The sequence below is a fragment of the Melospiza melodia genome, chromosome 9, assembly GCF_035770615.1.
Source record: "Melospiza melodia melodia isolate bMelMel2 chromosome 9, bMelMel2.pri, whole genome shotgun sequence".
In the NCBI taxonomy this organism is placed as follows: Eukaryota; Metazoa; Chordata; class Aves; order Passeriformes; family Passerellidae; genus Melospiza; species Melospiza melodia.
In genome coordinates this window covers 35,622,246-35,642,241 of record NC_086202.1, presented here as the reverse complement: position 1 = coordinate 35,642,241, position 19,996 = coordinate 35,622,246, and the positions used below count along the sequence as shown (strand labels likewise).

General features: G+C 50.4%; 1 protein-coding gene across 1 annotated transcript; it reads right to left on the bottom strand.

The window, feature by feature from the left end:
• Positions 1-4,959: 4,959 nt before the first annotated feature.
• On the bottom strand, positions 4,960-19,842 carry LOC134422290 (collagen alpha-1(XIII) chain-like). The gene is made up of 4 exons (XM_063164280.1): positions 19,474-19,842; positions 18,971-19,285; positions 11,857-11,926; positions 4,960-5,060 (listed from the first exon to the last, which is right to left on the bottom strand). Exons 2-4 carry the CDS (start codon positions 19,271-19,273, stop codon positions 4,960-4,962), a joined length of 474 nt encoding a protein of 157 aa, XP_063020350.1. The 5' UTR covers positions 19,274-19,285; positions 19,474-19,842.
• Between the last annotated feature and the right edge of the window lie 154 nt (positions 19,843-19,996).

Below are 19,996 nucleotides of genomic sequence, written 5' to 3'. Positions count from 1 at the left end.
AAAGTAAATCATGGCTGGGCAAAGCAAAAACCAAAATCCGTGGCATTTTTACTTCCTGCTGAAAATTACAATCTCCCTCATAATGTGGTTGTCTGGGAAAAGTAGAAAGTTGGACCTTACTACAGCTAATAATTATTTGAATGAATTCCCTGCTCGTGCACTTCAAATGCAAACTGCACACTTTATTCATTTGACAAATTGCATAATTCATTTTAATCCTATATAATTTTTGCAATTAGCAGCTGATTTTAATAACTAGCACACTGTTACTTTTTTCTCCCCCTTAATTTTTGTTATTCTTCTCTCTTTTCCATCTGCTAACTCTTTTCTTCTTCCTTCCTCCTTCCAAAATACTTCGCAACTTTTATAACAGCAAATTCTGTCACCTACCCAGGGACGAACAAAAGACCATTGTGTTCAATTTATCTTTTAATAGACTCCTTCCTCAAATACCTCACGGACTGCCAGTACTCCCTTCCAGACCCTGTCTCACACCCTTTTGAGTTATGAAAATGCTTGGGAGGGTCTTTCCTTTAGCCCAGACATTTTTCCACCCCGGATGATTGATAGCTCCCAGTTACCACTAATTACCCTATCAGCAGTTGGACACGAGCCTAGCCACAGTGCTCTTCCTCCAGAGGCCAGCAATGCATCCCTGCCGCTAGTTATCCTCTTCTTCAAGGATGGAACAAACTGACTAATTAGAGACACCATAAATTCTTCCTTCAGGCTCTTCCTGATGCGTCGCCTTGTTTCCAAACAGAGCATGTGGAGGAGAGTGGGGCTGATGCTAGTCCTTTCAAAAGGAAAAATGTGATGGGGTTTACGAGCCTAAGTGGGTTTGTTCAGCGTGTTTTATGGAGCAGAAGAGGAGAGTGTTCATTCAGCCAACTCTAGCTGGTGCTCTTTAGCACATCTCAAGCTGGAGAGGTTGGCTTGGCTCCCCCATGCCCAGCGGGAGCCAGGCTGGGGCAGCATGCACATATGGAGACAACCTGCCCTGGCTTACAGGGATAAAGGACTCGGGCTGGCCTTACCTAGAATGAACTGTGCGTGCAGATCCCTCCCCTGCTGCCTCCAGTGCCAGCAGCAGATGCACAGCACACACTGTGGAGAGAGCCATCCAAGCAGAAAGGCAAAGAAGGAACCCCAACCAACTGCTGCTTCCCGCCGAGCGTGGGCTGGAAGGCACCTGTGTGCTCCCATCCTCCCAACGTGGCAAATTTGACTCAGTAAGTCTGCTGAATTCTGTCAGGACCTCCATCTTGTTTGAGAGGGCAAGATGTTTTCTTATTTGGCATACAGGTGGTTATTGTTTAAGGTAGTGAGAGATGCCATTATAATCTCAAAAAGAAAAGAGAACACAAAGAAAATGGACAAGAGATACTTTCCCTTCTCCCCAGAGCAGAGAAAAAATTACTTGGAGGAAAACCAAGCAAGTTTAGACATCAGTTACTCTGAAGCTCTTCCTGCCACACAAAAGGAAAGGCCCTGAGGGCACGAGGGCAAAAGGGCATTACATTCAGAGAAGCTTCTCCAAAGTACATGGGCTGTGTGGTACACCTGGTAAAAAAAAAGGTTGAGGCTCCTCAGCCACTGCTAAAGAGGCAAATTCTATCAAAACAGGAAACCCTCACTGTTCTAGAAAAGAAGAGAGCAAAGAGGAGGAACGAGAACCAAGGTCTGCAACAGCTTGCTGCATGGGAAAGGCACGTAGAAAAACCCATGTGGAGGAGGGAGGGATGCTGAATGCTTGCCAAACCACATGGCACATGCCCCACGCCAGCCCTCCAGCCAAAGTCACATTTTTGTAGCTTCCCTTCCTAAAGGGCCTGAGAGCCACTGTCCCAGCAAACTCCAGGACCCTGCCTATTAAGATACAGCTCAGTGCAATAGCAGAGGATGGGGATCTATCCAGGATGGCTTTAGAATTCAGACACAGAAATATTCACGACCACACCTGACAAGCCCCATCTCCACCTGCTTCCCCAGAAAATAAGCATTTCCTATCAGCACTCAGGTCATCCATAACCAAGAGATCACCACACACATGAACTGGGGGCAAACCAATCAACACAAGGCTACACCTTTCAGAAAAACACACACTTATTTTCCCCTCTCCTCTCCTGTGTTTAAACCCAGATGAAATCACATTGCACAGGGAGGCTCACAATAACACCCTTGTTCCCTGGGTTTCAGAGGGGTCAGAGGCAGGTACACTGCTCCCTGTTGAGCAGAGGGCTGACCCGGGGCTCCCTCACTGTGGCCAGGGCAGTGCCACAGACCTGTAAGCTCTGTGGGTGCTTTTGGGGTTTCAACTCCTCTGCCATGTGTGTGGCACTTGTATGTCTGAGAGTCTAATGGGAAGTTAATCTGTAGGCAAGGACTGCCATTTTGGGAGACATAACTACTGCCTCTTTGCTGCCAAAATTGCTCTAATAAGGAGCTAATATTTAAAACCTAAACAAAAAAAGGATTAAGAAAAATCCTAGCCCATTGTGTTCTTCAGCTCCGTTAGGGACGAGGCCAACACACAACTCCCAGCAGCTGCTGTTGCCTCCAGCAACATCTCCTCCCTGGGACAGCAGCAGCAGATGACAGAGGAGAAGGACAAGAAAAGAGCAGCCACCAGGATCTGGCTGCATCCACCCAGTGCCACATTCCAGCACCAGGTTCAGCCTCTGGAGGAGCCCTCCCCAGAGGTCCTCTACCTGCTGCTCCTGAGCTGCCCAGCAAGGGTAGCCTGGCGTGGATGGGACAGCTGGGTGGTCCCCAGCGAGGCGGACACGCTGCCCGGAGCAACACCAAATCATAATAAACAAGTCCCTCAGAGCACAAAGCTCTGTCAGTTCAGATTCCAGTTCAGCTGATATAATCTTCATTTTCTCTTTGAAAGAAAGGAAAAAAAGAAAAGCAGAAAGCAAGAAAACAGACATCCTAAGGGAGAGGAGTGAGGCAAGCAATGGATTGATACTGCCCGTGTGAGCCTCAGCCCCCCATGTGCTGTTAATCAGCTGCCCCCCCGGGGAATACACTGATTTAATTACTGCCTGCTTGCACAGCCCGGCTGCAATGCTGCTCACCCAAGACATTGCACGAGGAAGAAACAGGCACTGAGCCTCAGCAGCCAGCTAGAGCAGGATGGGCAAGCAGAACAGGAATCATCTCAGCACTGGTTTGGGGAGAGAAGGGTTGAACTGGTCCAGGGAGCCCATGCAAGCGGGCTGCCACCCAATCCATTATGTGCAAGAGGTAGACACCACGGAAGGGCACAGCACTGCCCCAGCAGAGCCCCGGGCACTGCAGAGGGCATGGATGCATCAGGCTGTCACCTTCCTCCTATCTGAAACACAGCCTTGTTTTGAGGGGAAAACCAAAGACACACAGCTGGCAACAAGGCGGTTTCCAGACTGGTAAGGGGAGAAACAGCCATGTGCAGTAAAGGGCAGATGCCCAGCTACCAGGTGTCATGACACAGCCCACTCGGCTCACCAGGAGCATGGCACAGACCCCACACGTGAGCACATCCCTCCAAGCCCTCTGACTGTCACACTGCTGGCATTCTGCAGTGTTCGTCTGGGATGCTGGAGCATCACTCGAATGCAAAGAAGTATTTTCCAGGGCTTCTGCTGCACAATGCACTCGTAATGTCAAAGAGGCTGTGCAGAGAGGGACACGGACCTGGTACAGCTCCTGGAAGGGGAGAGCTGCATCAAGTGCATCCACCCTCAAATTAACTCATTGGACAGTCACTCGGAAGGGGCTTCAGCCCAAGGAGTGGGTTGCTGCTGTCCCACCTGGGAGGTTTAATGATTAATAATTAATGGCCGTGCGCTCGCCTGCGAAGGCCAGCACAAAAAGCGTCGCTGCGTCTTTAACAGCTGCCAGCGATGGGAAACTCATTGGAGTGTGCGCTCGGAGGGGAAGAAGGTTAAGATGATTAACTGGTGCTAACAAGTTTAGGATGTGGAAGAAGTATTTTCTTGGACGTCCATCAAAGAGAGGATTGAATGTTCCCCGGCGGAGGGGGGGCGGTATATGTTTAACAGATGAGGTTTCTGCCTCCCAAGGCCCGCCCAGCGCCGCATGATGCAACCTCTGCCTTTTAAAGGCTGACTCTGCCCCTGTTCCACCAGCGTACCTGCGGCCCCAGCCTGGCACAGCGGCTGAAAGGCGATCCGGGGGAAGGAAAGCCGCCCCTCCCCTCTTCCTGTTGATCTGCGTCCTGGGACACCCTCGGGCACCGGCGGATCAGCCCGGTCCCTGGTCCCCATAGGGCAAAGGTGTGGGCAGATGCCCGGAAAAGCCAACGGGGAATCGGGTATCGCCACACTGAAAGCAGAAACCTTGGAGAGGACGGCTCCTCACGGGCCTCTGCATCCCACAGGCACACCAAACCGAGCCATGCTGCCACTGGCCAGGCCACCAACCCGCTTTTTGTGGGCCTCATGGCAGCACCTAGCACCGGCACCGAAGCGAAGTCCCCTGGCAAGGAGCTTCGGCCGGAGCCGCCTGGCGCCTGCAGCGTGTCCCTGGGCCGCGGCCGGGTATTTCCAGCGCTGCTCGGCGGCTGGCGGACGCCCACGCCTCGCTCGTGCCCCGCCGTGGAGCCTCACCCTCATTCCTCGGCCGCCGCAGAGCTGCCAGCATGGGCAGCACACGCGAGGCCCGCGGCGCGGGGCCCGGACGCGCGTCACGGCTGACGCAAACCAGGCCGGCCATGTGCGCTCGGCCCGGGCCTGCGGAACGCCCTCGGCCCCGGTAGCACGCTCCGTGCTCACGCTCAGAGCCGTCGCACACAGTAGCAGCGCAGTGTGCTCTCTGGGCTCGCTCAGCCAGCTGGGATGGGTTTGCCTTGCTTTGTCAAGGGCTGATTTATGCCCATATGTACCATACACATTGTAAGCGCAGGCACGCAATGGTGTAAACACTCCCACCGAACATCTGTACGCAAAGCCGTCAAACATGCAGAAGCTCCCTCAACACGCGCCACGGTGCCCCACAGGCAACCTGCCGGGCCCCAGTCTGCACGTGGGGTGCTGTGTCCCACTGGAGTGTTACTGGGACGTGGACAGTAAAGGTCACATCGAGATCACTGCCTGATCAAAATCAGCACAGCCACAACGCTTTTCTCCTGCCCCAATCTGTGCTTGGCCGGAGCACTTCACGGCAGGCATCTGCTCCAAAATCTCTTCCCCGTGTCTCTCTCTGCACCATGCCTTTGCCTGAGAGATAGGTTAGTTTATCCCTGGTTTTGCATGGGGAACTGTCTCAAACAGCCAAGGGCTAGGATACAACACTTGGGCCACAATATACAAACACAATGTTAAACTTAATGCTTGTGTCACCAGGACTAAAGCACACCTGAATATAAATGTTCACCTGTTTGCACCTTCCAGCAGAACTCAGCCTCCACAGCAATTCCATGTCTTTGGAGGAAATTCCTCCCACCTTCCATCCAGTTCAAAATTTTAAATAAGCCAAAAATAAAGAGTTTAAAATAAGACATATGAAAGACAGAGAGGGGAGCCCTGGGATGTACAGGAAGCAGGCCTGAACATGGCAAGGGGGAATTATCTGAACAAAGAGATGGTTGTAAACAAACAGGCCCCCCTCTTTCAGAGCACCACTGTTCCAGGGCACCTTCCCTTTTCAAGGCTTTGGCTGTTTCTAAGCATATTTTGGATAAAGAGGGAAAGGCCAATGTGTTTGCCATGCTAACTCTATTGCATGGTAGCACCACAGGGATGCTTGAGCCCTCCAACCATTTTGAAGCACAGGCCACGCTCACAAATGTATTAATGGCTTACACAAGCCCTCCTAGTCTGCACTCAGGCAACAACTGCAGCTTAATTAAAATCAATTAAATACTCCTTAATAAAGCCAGTTTAAATCCCGAAAGCAGACTAAGCCGGATGAGTTGATGCTTAGAGGTTTAAGGAACATCCTTTCTCCCTCTTCCTGTCCCTCAGCCATGGATGTGGCAACAGACAGGTGACAAACGCCAAGGTTGGGGTGACTCCTCAAGCCGCTCCAGTTAAGAGCACAGCAGCCTACATGTTCAGAGAAAGATAGTTAAGTGACCAAACAAACTATTTGTTTGGTTTTTTCCTGAATTGTTCATCCCCATTTATTCACGACTGCTCACAGAATCCATGGAATTCATTGTGTGGTTTGCATCTTCAAAACAAATGGAACAACAGTATGTCTAAACCAAACAAACCCCAACCCAAAATACAGCCAGCAGCCCAGGGCGCATGAGCAACTTTCCAGGCTGAAGTGTGTATATACTCTGGAGGGCCCAAAAATGTGGATGGGGGAATATATTTAAATTTCAAGGAATAACAGAATTCCCATGGAAAAAAGGAGGGTAGTATTTAAGCAACGATTATACTGCAATTTCTCTTCTAGATGTGCTAGGGGGTGGTGTGGCAGAGAACCCCATTCTGTGACATGGCAATGGGCTGCTGGATGCCCATCACAGCAGCCCAGGCACTGCTCCCTCCACATCCCAGCTCTCTGCTCAGCCCTGCCACGAGGGCTTAGTCCTTCCAAGGGGAAACACAATTCAGAGAGCCCAGAGCTTCTGGCAAGGAGCAGCTGCTTGAGACACAAGTCCTCTTTTCCAATTTCTTCCTCAGAGCTTGTCAAAAAGCTGCGCTGAGGCACTTCCAAAGCGGAAAAGACCTTCTGCACAGTCAGCACAGAGAGCCACGCTGCCTTACTGTCCTCAAAAGGGGTGAAACACAAAACCAGAGCATTTCAGCCAGTTCAATGCACCTCCTGACAGCAAGGCCGCAAGGCCAAGGGTGTTCCATTGCACCCTCCCACCTCATCCTCCTCGTGGCTCTGAGCCAGGGCCACTGACACGGCTTGTGGCTGCTGGTGCTTAAATAGCTGGAGTTGACCTTTCCACACCCTCACCCCACACCAGGGATCCCAAACACTCCTTCACCTCTCAGGGCCCACCAGTGTGTTCATGTTTTTAATCTCATGGGAGCCCTGGAGCAGCATTAAGACGCTGGCACGGGTTGCCCAGAGAGGCTGGGGCTGCCCCATCCCTGGAAGTGTTCTAGGCAGATTGGACAGGTCTTAGAGCAAAACTGAAGGTGTCCCTGTCTGTGGCAGAGGAGAGAAACTAGATAATCTTTTAAGGTCCCTTCCATCCCAAACCTCTCTGTGATTCTGTGATCTGTCCAAGCAGCCCCAGCAAGCTGAAAAAGGATCGCATTAAACATGACAGGGAGAAAACAGAAAAGCCATGAAACAACCTGGCAAGAGATGGAGCAGGGATGTGGGGAGAAGGCAGGACTTGGGCACTTGTCCCCCTTTTTGGCTCATCTCCACAGAGATGTCTGGGGAGAAGATACAAATCCCAAGTTAGAAACGGATGCATCCACTTGGATAGAACATCCTGCCTGTCTGCTGCAGGGCCAATGCTCAGCCCACGCTGCCCAGGAGTCTCCCCCTGCTCCAGCCATCCCCACCAACCCCTCATCTGCTGCCTTTCCCAGCATTTTTCCTTCCTCTGCACCTCTCTGTGGGGACAGGTTGGGGTGTGGGAAATGCACTTCCCACCCGCTGGCCCCGCTGGCTGTGGGTGTCACATCCTGGGTGACACTGCAGCCCTACACTGCTTCTTGCTGGCCTCATCCAGCAGCAGCCAGTGTGTCTGGACAGCACAGGATGGGTGTAGCCAAGAAGGAAAGCAGAATGGCTGGACTGAGTGTGTGCACCAAAGGGCACACATCCCCTGGGTGCAACTGGGGCCGTGGCTGCACCTTGGCTCCTGCAAGCTTCCCTGCAGGAAGGGGAACAGTAGGGAAGCTCGTTCCCCTTCTTGGGGAAGTCTGAGTTGCAGTATCTGCTGCTGGTATTTCTGCAAAGTCAGCTGCAGCTGAAGAGTGGCCCAGCAGCCTTCTCTGTGCCCCACGGTGGGGCAGATAGGAAACGTGGGTGAAATTTTGTATGAGAAGAAAGGCCCAGGGGACATTCCTTTGCAAAGCCTCAAAGACATTCCGGAGAAAAGCTCAGCTCCTGGCCACTGCCAAAATTCTTGCAGCTGCCCCACAGCATCCCCCAAGCCCCTGTAACAACAGAAGGTACGCTGGTTTGTGGCAGGGCTGTGCAACCTTCCTCTGCCTGCCAGTGCAGTGCCTGGGAGCTGCCTCCTCCTGCGGCCCGGGTCTCTCCTCTGCCCCCGAGTGCTGCCGCAGGGAGGGATGGAAAAGCCATTCAGCATCCCTCTGAGCTGCTTCCCTGCTTGCACGGCCGACCGCCTCCGGCACCGCAGGCTCCCAACCTGACCAAGGAGAAACCGGACCAAAACAAGCACTGTGGAGGCAGAGGGAAAGCAGCCAGCCCTTTTTTGCTTTTTTTTTTTTTTTAAAGGGATATTGAAGACCAGAGCAGAGAGCCAGCACAGTGAAAAACAGCCACGTGGGGACTGTGAAAATCAGAGCTGAGGAGAGGAAGATGGGAAAGGTCTAATAAAGAGAGTCACAATATACAAAATACACAAGCGCCCACCTCCGCCAGGAAAGCTGTGGGAAGGGATTGTGGTGTAATCCCTGGCTGCTTGAGCCTGCCCAGGCAGACACAGTCTGGATCTGCAACTGGATCAAGATTAGACCAGGAAAGCTTAGGTTTTTTGCCCTGTCAACCTGAAACAAAATGCTTTCCCCTTGCAGCATTTTTTTACTACATAGAGGAAATTAAGGGAGGTCAGTTGGCTGTAAGAGGATCCTCCAGCCTCAGGTAGCTCCTGACCACATCCACACACCATATGGAAAAGCATCTGCTCAGTCCCAGAAAAATTCCCCAAGTCACATCCACGCATTCAACAACCTCAGAGCAGAACAAGTGTGAGCTCCCTGCCCACACTTGGCCCCAGCCCCAGCTCAGGGTCTGGGGTTGGAGAACAGCTGGGTGCACTCATTGCTGCCATGGAGGTTTCTCTTCTCCAACCTGTACAGAGCTGTCCCAGATCTGTCTAGCAGTAAGTGGGGACAGAATGAATGACAGAGGTTATCTATTGAAGGGAAAAAAGTCATTAATTACCCAGATAGGTTATGTTAAACTTGAGGGCTGTGTCCTCCCCACCAAGACACTGCTGGAGAAGCCCACTGTGACCTCCAAACTCAAAAAACACAATGCCAAGGAGCGACATCTCGCAGGTAGTCACACCCAGCCCAAGAGATCTGAAGTAGCTGCTCCCCAGTCAAATGAAGCTTGTATTTCCTTATCATTTGCTGTAAATACAGCTGTGCTGTTTTCCTGACCATGTTATTTCTAGAACCCTTATCACAACGCTCTCAGATAGCCACAGCACAGTCACACACTTCACAATCTTCTTTTTCTCCTATTCCCAGCTTTCCCAAACCATGTCTGTTCACAATCCCATCTGTTCAGAAGCTCTTCCATGGCAATGGGCGACACCGCCCTGGACCTCCACATCCGCACGGAACGGGTCAGCAAATGAAATTGTCTTCCTTTTCCCCTTCTGTGCCATGCAGGGACCTGACTCCCAGCCAGGGATGAACTCAAATGTCACTTCTGATAAACATTTATTTTGCTGAGGAGCATGGTGTGTTTATAGGCAGTGAGAGGCAGCGGGCATGCGCCAAGTCTTGCGACATCCTGATGCTTCTGAATACCTTGGTCTCCCGCAAAAGTCATCCTGTCTGGTCCTTGGGGCGTTTTAAACACCAGGGGAAAAATGCAAGGAGGAAAAGGACTCCCAAGGCCTTGTGCTGGAAGAGAGACCACGCTGAAACGTTTGCATTGCACCAGCCTGGAGACCAAAGGGGAACACCCTGGAGCAAAGGGTCTGAGAGGAGACAACTGCTGGCTAAAGGTGCCTTGGTTTCTGCACTGCTCCAAGGCAATCAAAACCTCACCTGCCTCAACATCAGCTTCAGACCATGGCTTCACTTCCCTCAACAGATTAGCTGATGGGTGGGGGAGAATTTTATATACAGTTTCTGTATCCATAGAATATATGTATATGACAAAGACAAGCAAGTTGGACAGGTAAAAAGGAAGCCTCAGTCTTTAGGAGACATTTATTATTATTATTATTGTCCTCCTAAATCAAAGCTGTTACTCAGCAATACTATGAGCTTAATGGAATGAATGGGCACCTAAGATTTATGAGAAATCCAGCAGAGATTGCTGCCAAAGCTTCCCAAGGGATGTGGGTATCTGTAACCAAGTGTTATGATCTCAATGCTGAAATACCTGGGCATTTCATCTACCACACAAGTGGTGTAGGAGTGACATTCACATGGCCTCAGAAAGGAGCTAATATCTTTTTTCTCTGCTCTGCACTCAAGTTCAAAGTTTCCTTCTTCAAGCTGGCTCAGAAACACCAGGAGGACATTCACTCCTGTGGTTTTATGGCATTTATTTGTCAAGCCCAGGCAAGAACTTAAAAATGCAGGAGGGCTGTGATTTGTGTTCCCATTGAAGGGAAAATGTTGGTATTTAAAATCAGTTTAACTCAGTTTTGATCTGTTCTTTCGAGAAACGATACTTAGAAAACATTTTATTTGTACCATCTTTTAAATTTAAACCAAAACTGCTCCTGTTGTTTATTTCTGGGACTAAAAAGAAAGTCCAACAGTCCTGATCTGGACTACTCAAATCAGGCTTTTTCCAATGTTCTACAGTTCTGGATCCTGGATTTTAGTTTTTTTCCACCACAAACCTGTAGAGCTTTAACTCTTGCTTTTACAGGCTGCTGTGCTGCAAATTCATTTTACTCTGGCAATTGACTATGTGTGTACAAGCCTAAATACAACGATTTTTGAGACCTTACCTACAGCAAAACAACTCCTTTGCAATTTTATCCAGCCTTATCCCAGTCATTGGCCACATTTAAATACCCTTTGTTAAGCACACTGCCAGATACTGTCACACTGGACATGAAGGAGAGCCAAAGGGGAAACAACTGAAAATGGAAATGCTACTTTCATGTGCTCATCCAGACATAACCTTCCCTGCCACCTTCTTGGCAAAATGAGTTTCAGTCACCCAGTTTGCACATACAGATTCAAATTCTCCCAGAACTTCAGCTTTGGATGTGAGTGGTAGCTGGCACTTCTCTGTTTTTTTCTAGTCAAATGCATCAAAAGACAATGAGGAAGGCTGAGTGATTCATACTCGTGGAATGAAATGCCATTCACAAACGTTTTTTCCATAGCAATTTGTCACTTATTGTATTGAAACCACTTCAGAAGACGTGTCTCAAAGAGCCTTTTGATATTAACATGATTAAAACCATCATGCAATTAGGCAATCCCATAATATTTCTGTATGTTATATGAGTGGGACCTCAAGTGACCACTTCATTCAAGCCCCTCATAAATGGCTGCTTCTGGCACAAAGCTGTTAATCCTGCAACATGCCTTGGAGAGTTGTAGAACACCAAGGAATTCAAATCTTCTCACCCTAGAGGCATTTTGGCTCACCAAAATTCAGCTTTGGTGCTGGATCTAGCCTACATGTCTCACACCTTCCAAAATCAGGCAAGAAAGATGCACTTTCCAAGAGCCTCTCTGCACAATTCAACACTGCTATCTAAAATCAGTGGGAACACTGGCCCTCCAGATGTGTCCTTCTCTTTTGGACATCCATCTGGATCTCTATCCCTTTTCCTGTTGTCCCTGTCAGATGTTGGCACCAGACTTGTTGCCCACATCTCCACATCAGTTTCCTGTATTTGAGCCAACTGTTATGCAAGTACATGTAACTTTGCATTCACACAGGAGACTGCATTGAAAAATCCTTCAATGAGATCTAAAGCCAGGAAGGTTTTTGTCACTTTGCACAGTGCCAGCTGTCCCAGAGCCCTACCTGCCGGGCAGTTGCATCGCTGGTGTGTGTCTCGGACTTCTCGATGTCTTGGCAAGTGGAACTTTAACTTCTGCCAAGAGAGGAAAAACAGAAAAAGGATTAGTTTATACCATTGAAACCAAAGCCTCAAAATCTCGCAAAAATGGAACTGGGAGGGGATGCTGCCCAAGTAGAGATGGGAGAGACAGGGCAGAGCAGTTTGGGAATGAAGAAAGGCAATAAAGTTCATAGCCCTTAACTAGAAATGCGGGGTTTGATTGAAAGCAGGCTGAGGCAGTTTCGCAATGGCCTCCAAATGTGGTCCCCCTGACAGGCATTACAAAACCAAGAGCCAGCAGTGGCAAATAAATTGGTGATTGTGTCCTTGTGACAAAGCCACATTTCTCACAAGACCCACTCAGTGGGCAGAAAATGAAGATCTGAAGCAGGTCCTCTTCTACCCTGCAGCACATTCCTGATGATCCTGGAGACACCTGGATGACAGAAGGGTCCCACTGCAAGACTGTGGCTGAAGATGAACTGAAAACATCAACAGCATCCTCTGAAATCTTCAGACTCTGTGAAAATTAATTTTTCCCCCAAAGGGCAAAACACAACAAAACCTATCAAGAGCTTCCACAAGGTGGAATTTTGTCAGAATGTTGATTTCATATATGAGTTTGGATTATCTAATGGTGCCAGCATGCCAGTCTCCTGCTCTCTGGGCCCATCTGTGAATCTCTTGAAGGGCAAATAAAGTCCACCTGAGGTCATTGCATCTTCCCTCACTGGGAACATCAACAAAATTAACCCATGTCCTGAGAAAAATGTGCTTCAGGGGCAGCATCCTCACCACCCCTCACAGACTTTATAAAATAGCTGTAATTAGTGAAGAAAATGCAAATCAATCCAAATAGGTTATTCATTAATGCCTGCAAACCACACTTGGTTAATGATTTGAGACCACTGAGCTGCTGGGGTTCCTAAGCTCTGGAATCACTCTCTCTTCCCTCCTAACTTCCCATTCCCATTGAGCCTTCCTATTTTTTGAACTACTTCACAAGTGGGCCAATATTTCAAAAGAAATAGCCTTATGTAGGACACAACAGAAGCCTGTGCCCAAGATCATATAGAAATTGCTTTATTTTCTCAAGTAATTGAGTAATTGTTCCTGCAAGAAGACATCAGCTTGGGGAAAAACTCTTTAGAGAGGATAAAAGTAAATCAACTTGTTTCCGCCTGGGATGAAGGAAGGCAGAACTGGCTGGAATATTTCCATTTTTCACTTTGAAAGGATTGGCTTCTTCACTGCAAGTCAAAAGAGTAATGGTTGCTGTGACTGACTAGAAATTAAATCTTTTCAGAGCTTTATTTTGCATGGTAGATTGAAATGTTTTGATAGCAAGTTGATTTGATAGCAGGGTGAGGAGAGGGTTTTAGGCAAGGAAAACTGCCAGTTCCCATAGAGCATTTCATTTACCTTCTCAGTTAAAAGCACAGATATTCTGTGAATTTCTGCATTTGGGCACGTTCCCGTCCTGCTGCCAGTCCAGATGGCACAGCTCTGCTCTGGCTCCTGACTGCTAGTGGTCAAACATAACATGGGCACAAGCAGGAGAGCAGAGCCTTCCTTTGGATACTCACACTGCTGTGTGGACACACACAGACAGCCCCATTCCCACCCACACATGTGCCGACTAAAACGTCTCCAACACCAGACTGCCACATCTGGGTGGTGCTGCCATGTTGGAATCAGGCTCAGACAAGGAAGGGATGATGGTTTGCAGTGGCAGGAGCAGAAAGCCATTTCCTAGCCAACAAGGGTCCAAACACCCTGCATGCAGCAGGGGCCTTTAGAGGACACAAATCTGCAAGGAAACATGGAACAGATCCCTGCCCCACCAAGGCCAGAGGTACTGGAGGGGCTGTAAGGGGGAACGGTTGAGGTAGGCTGTGCCTAAGAAGCCTTGGCTGGGTTGCTGTGCAGGCTTACAAAGAGAGGAGCAGCACAACTGGACAGGGAAGTGATGACCCAGCAGGACTGGAGCATGACTGGGAACGGAACAGGGCTGATAACATTTCCCTGAGGCTTTATCTGCAGGGTCAAGGCAGTGGAAAGACCTGGGACAACTGAAATAGCCTTCTCAAGGACAGGGGCCCCTGGGGAGGGAGGTGCTGGTGCTGCTGGGCAGGCTGGAGCACAGCCCTGTGCACCACGAGCATGCAGCCATCACTCCCTCACCAGCCTTTGGGCATTCTCCCCATCCCCTGTGTCCCCCTCAAGCCCAAGAGCTCTGCACACCACGAGCATGCAGCCATCACTCCCTCACCAGCATTTGGGCATTCTCCCCATCCCTTGTGTCTCCCTCAAGCCCAAGAGCTCTGCACATCCCTGGGGACAGCAGTGGTGCCATGGGACTGCTCCCCTTTAGTGGGAGGCAAAACCTACCAGGGATTTAGGAGCGCCTGGTGTTCATTCTCCTGCACAGTCTATTGAACAAACACTGCCACAGAAAAAATCCTTGGCTCTTGGAGACCTCAATTCAACTTTGGGTGGAGATGGGAAAACAAAACAAACCCCCCAGCCTTTTCTGCTTCCCTCGTTTTCACTGTGCAAAATATCGCCTGGTCCAACACAAGAAGCTGGCTTTGTTCAGGAGAGCAAACCAAATGTACTTCCCTGCAAGTACATTTCCAAGAGAAAACTTTCACTCCCAGGCAATAGAAAAGCATTCAATTTTAGGGCAAGGTTGGCTTCTGTAAGCAAAATTTAAAAAGAGGATCGGCTCTGGGAATCTAGCGTTTGCAATCTCCTTCTTGGGATCTGGGGGATTTTCTTCACCCGGGGGATACCTGGAGCATGTAACATCAAGAGCAGCAATAGCCTGCCTTCCAGAAAGGCTGAAAACACTTCCCATGGAGGGGATTGCTTTGTCAGCAGAGCCTGCTCTGTCTGTCACGTTATCCAGTGACATAACAGCTGCATCTTCCCCTACAGCAGGGCAAGTGGCTGAAAGAAGCCTTTGCCAGCACAGGAGCCACAGCTGACCAGCCCTGCCTGCAGCCCTGAAGATTCAGGAGCCATGGCACACTGCTGAGTGAGAGGAAAGGGAAAATCCCTTCTGCAAGAGGGCAAGGCCGGGAGGGTCACGCTGAAACACCTGCTGGGAATGGGCACTGAAGCCAGCACGGGCTTTTCCCGTGGGTTTGGTTAACTCACCACAAGTGTGACAGGACAGGGCTGACAGGGGCGGACAGAGCAGCCACAGCGAGACCACTTCTGACAGTGAAGTGTCATCAGGCTGTGGTCTCCTAAACCTTGCAGTGCCTGTCGATTTCGGATGGCACTTGAGATTAGGTGAGAGGGAGGGCACTCCTTCAAAGGGGGCAGATTAATAGCTCTTTAGCATTCCCAGTTGTTTGCAGTCACCCGGGGAGGTGAAATCATTTCCCACCACTATCTCCAACAGCTAAGAGAAACACATTTTAAATAGATAATCTATTACAACCATCAGGAGGATTTCAGGGGTGGGTGGTTTTGTTAACTCTTTTTGTTTTACTTCCAATTTCCCCGTTTTTTCTTAAAGGCCCAGCTCCTGGGATCATGTGGCACAAAGCAAAAGAGAGCAGCGAGTCCTCCCAGATGGAGCAAAAAGCTTGGCAATAACACCACCTAGGTACAGGGATTGCAAGCAGCTGAAAGGAAATGGAACTCAGCTACCAGAGAAGCTGAAAGAAAAAAACAGATCCCCTGATTGTGGGGCAAAGAATCACACATACACATTTCTATCTCTAAAAACACACAAATTCTGGGATTTCTTTTTCCCAGCAACAGCACTGAATCCATCCCGTTCTCCACCCTGATGAGTTTCTGGCAAGTGAAATAGCACCAAGTGTTACCCAGCATGGGAAAGGACCTTGTTTTCTTCTTTGGAAAGCTCTGCCTCTCTTGCAAATGCCAGTAGTGAGTTTATTTGTGCTCCTTGTATGATTTTACGATGTCTCATAAATGCAGAGGAATTCGAATTCCTACATGGAGTTAAAGTTCTCCCTGTACTACCTGCTTCTGGCCCATTCTGCGCAGATGTTTTTACAAGAAAACCTAGTCAATTTACGTCTGGTAGAAAATTCCCTGGTGGCACTCGCCTACACCAGGCAGAGGTTTACACAGTAGCACATGAAGCACTGGTCAGGCTGCTTCTGGGAAAGCCTCTGCCGCCCTCTCCTCACTCCTCCTGAGCTGAGATGGAAACTCTGCCACAGGCAGCCACCAGTGCTCGAAAACCAGCCTCTGAGATGGAGAAAACATCCCCACCAGCTGCCTTAAAATTAACATCTTAAGCAAACCACCCCGGCTCCTCTCCCTGCCACTTTGCTTTATTTTTGCATGTCTAGAAGAAAGGCCTCCAAAAGGACTTTGGCAATTTGCACTTTGCCATCTGTACGGTGTCCCCTGCAGAGCCTTGGGAACACCCAGGGCACACCTGGGCACACTCATGGCCCAGACTGGAGGGCATTGCACACTCCAGCTCAGGGCAGTACAGGTTTGGAGCACAACCTTAGAGCTCCTCTATCAGCCCTCAGAGATCTTACTTATTCACATCCCTCCAGCTCATCTTCACAGCCACCGGAGCTAGAAGTGTGCTGTGCCTTCCCTCCCACTTCTGATCAGCTTTTTCCAAAGCTGGGGTTCCTTTAAAGCATTGCTGGTTTATTTTGTGATGTATTCACCGAGCTGGCAGCTGTGAAACCCATTAAGGTTGAAACACCAGGAAACGATGAGGATGTGGCAATGAGAGGGTCTGAGCAGGGGGAGATGAATTTCCCACTTCCATGTCCATCACAGCAAACCCATCTGCAGCCCCTCTCCCCCACTCATGGCCAGCGTGACTTATTTTGCTTTCCTTAATTTTTTTCTCCCATCCTTTCCCTGTTCCCTTTACCTACCTTGTTTTCCTCCATCCTTGCCCCCTCAGTCAGTCCTGGGCCCCACTTCAGACATAATGAAAAGAGGACCAGAAGGATTTTTCTTTCCTTTTCATGGCACCTCACCATCTGTCACCAGCAGCCCTTGCCCTGGACCTCGAGCTGCCTGGTCCATGCCAGTGCCTGTGCTGAGTGTGCAGCTCTGAGGTTCAGATGCTTAGCACAAGTGGGCAGCACAGCTGGCAAGGGCGTCCTCCCTGGGGGACAGAGCCTGCCTCCCCCAGGGCATCAGACCTGCACAGGTGTAAAGGGACAGGAGGCGTGGGCCAGGCATCCTTCCTCCTCCCCAGCCTCCAGCACTTTCCTCCAAGCTCTTTTTGAAGCTGAAGCTCCAGGATGGAGCTGGTGGCGCTGGTGGCACTCAGGAGCAAGTGCTGGCCCCTCAAGCTGTAGTTGCTGTCCTACAGCTGCTCCCCACACGGGCTGCAGTGGGGACCGTGGGCACGCCCAGGAGCACGGGAGGGGCCGCTCAGCAAAGCGGGGTGCTGCGGGGCACACGGGCATCACGAGACCCCCATTTCCTCGCTAAGCCGAGCTATAAAAAGGTGTAAAGGTGTCGCTGCCAGCAGGACACGGGGCCATCCGGCCCCAGGCACCATTCCCGGGAGGCACTTCTCAAATCTCCATAGAGATAAACTTCAACTTCCCAGCAGACTCATGCCAGCAGCAACAGAGGGAATGCTGCACCAGGGAAGGAGTCCCTGCATGAGAGCGCAGCCACAGGGCACAGATCCAGTCACTCACAATGCTTCTGCCTCCCCAAGCCCCTTTTTAAAGTAGGATATTGCCCCATGGACCCTGTGTTTCCCTTATTCCTCATCCAAAGAGGCAACTCAAAATCGTATCCTTCAGCTCCTGCAGTGTTTGCTAGCTCCAGGTTCACAGCTTTTGGCTGCACAGCCCAGCAGATCCAGGGACTGCTCTCACAAGACCCATAAACAGAAGCTGAGCCTGTCAGCTGTAGGTTTGAACTCCTCACCACAGACTTTCACTGCTCCTAGAAAGCAGGAGGGGCTCCAGGTCACCCCAGGTGCCAGGCAGCACTGCCCAAGGCAGGTCCCAGTAGTCAGCACTCTGATATGCCATTCCTCACCTCATGGGCAACAGCAGCCCAAAAGAGATTTTTTTCAGCTGCAAACAGTTTTTGGGCCAGCCCCAGGGATCTCTCCAGCATGACTCAAGCCAAAGCTAGAGCAAACAGAGAAAAGGAGAGGTGGGTGGAAATGGCTGCAGCCCTGAATTTCACCCCCAAGCCTGTCCTGGAGCTGAGGGAACAGGTCAGTGGGGACCTGTCTGGAGAGTTCAGAGACATGAGCCACCATCTGCTCCCTGACACATGTCAACAGCACTTCAAAGCCCAACAAGGCAAGGAATACTCATCGCAGCCAGAGCAGAGGAACACAGACAGCCCCCAGCAGCATCAACACAGCAAAGTAAAAGGTGTCAGCAACAATAATCTGCGCTTTTGGGCTCTCTTTAGTGATCTGCTCAAACCAGTAGCAGCATTCCCCCATCACCAGAGGAGAGCCCACAGTGTCCAGTGGAGTTTGGATGGCACTCAAGTGAGTATAGCACAGCCATATGCTCTGCATTGATGCCCTGGCAGTACCAGAAACCATCCTGGCAACACCAGTGTGTGTCATTTGTCTGAGCCAGGAGCTGTGGAAGGGGTCAGGGCTGGTACAGCAGCAATACCAGCCCATCACAACATTGGTGTGCTTGCAATTACCTCTTCCCATAGCCATGCTGGCTGTGACATGCCTTGCCTGTCCCCCTTCCAGGGCTCAAACCCAGGCTGAATGCCCAGGTTTAACCTCTAATTCTAACTCTTTCAGCATGCAAGACTCCTGAAGAAAAGGGCTGGGGGGGGTTTGCCTCCCCAGCAGGGTAAGGGATGAGGTTTTCCTCTTTGCAAAGTGCAGGCTTCAGCTACAGCATGGGCTGAGAGGAGAGAAGTAAATGCCAAGCAAGTTTGAGAGGCGGGAGGGACCTGAAGGAACAGGGAATTCAACCCAGCAGCAGCATCACTCCTGCAGAGATACACTTTGAAGGAAGGGGGGAAAATGGATAATAACGTGCCTATGCAAGCATGCATATGCCTACACCTATACTACTACAACCTATACATGCAGAACGAAAGAACACTGACCTCATTGAGCAGTTGGTCAACTCTTCCCAAAATAGCCGTCTCCATTTGGTCTGCCGAGAGCCAGGCAGGGAGCTGTGTGGGTCTGTCGGCTTCCAAGTGGGACACGCGGGACTGCAGCTCGGAGGTCCGAAAGTACAGCAGGAGGCTGAGCACCAGAGAGAGCAGGGACACGCCGGGCAGCCCCGAGCCCAGCAGCAGGGGGAGGCGGCAGCACCGCTCCCCATCGCCGCTCCTCGGGGGAGCCACACACCCCCTGTCAAAAGCTGCTTCGTCGACGCCTTTCCAGCTCTTCTCCTCCAACATTCCCTCCCTGTCCTGAGAAACGATAAATAAATAAATAGAATAAATACAGCTTCGCTCCTACTCCGAGACGCGCAATCCAGAAGGCATAAGAAAAAGAACGTCGGAGGGAATCCCAGCGCCAGCAGATCACAAGTGACAGCAATAATGACAAAAGTGGATGGAGGGGGGGTGTCTTTAAAAAATAAAAACAAACCACACACACATAAAAGGGGTGCAGAAAAAAGGGATCCAACTGCAGCAAAGAGTGCGAAGGGGGAAAAAATAATCTGATCGAGATTTTTTTTTTCCTCCTGTATTTCAGTCTTTTGGTTCGCTGGTAAGTTTTTGATTCTTTCTAAGCTGTCAGTTTCAGTTCCTTCGCAGACCGGCCAGGAGCTCGCACATGAAAGTCCCCATTAGAGAGAGGTAATTCTCAGCTGCTCCGGCGACGCTGTGCTCTGGCTGATCGCGGCTCCCCTGTAACATGACACACTCCCTCCGAACTACGGGGCTGGGATGAGCGAGCTGCGCGGCTTCCCAAAGTAACCTCCTCTGCTCGCCCTCTCTCTCCACCTCTCCCTTGCCGCATGATTTATTTATTTATGCAAAGCGCCGGGGTGGGATCGGGCGGTGGGACGCCCCTGTCCCGCTCGGTCCCCAAACCACCTCTCCGCCGCCAGCCCTTCCCTTTGAAGTGACTCTCGCCGAGGTTATTTATAGTGGCAGGAAAGCGACTGTAAAGCA

What these genes read in the sequence shown, in the direction of transcription:
- LOC134422290 (XM_063164280.1), bottom strand. Translation starts at nt 19,273, where the DNA reads ATGTTGGAGGAGAAGAGCTGGAAAGGCGTCGACGAAGCAGCTTTTGAC. An exon ending in TTGACCAACTGCTCAATGAG is followed by an intron (nt 11,927 to 18,970) that starts GTCAGTGTTCTT and finishes CTCTCTTGGCAG; the next exon opens with AAGTTAAAGTTCCACTTGCC. An exon ending in GCGATGCAACTGCCCGGCAG is followed by an intron (nt 5,061 to 11,856) that starts GTAGGGCTCTGG and finishes TCCACGTCCCAG; the next exon opens with TAACACTCCAGTGGGACACA.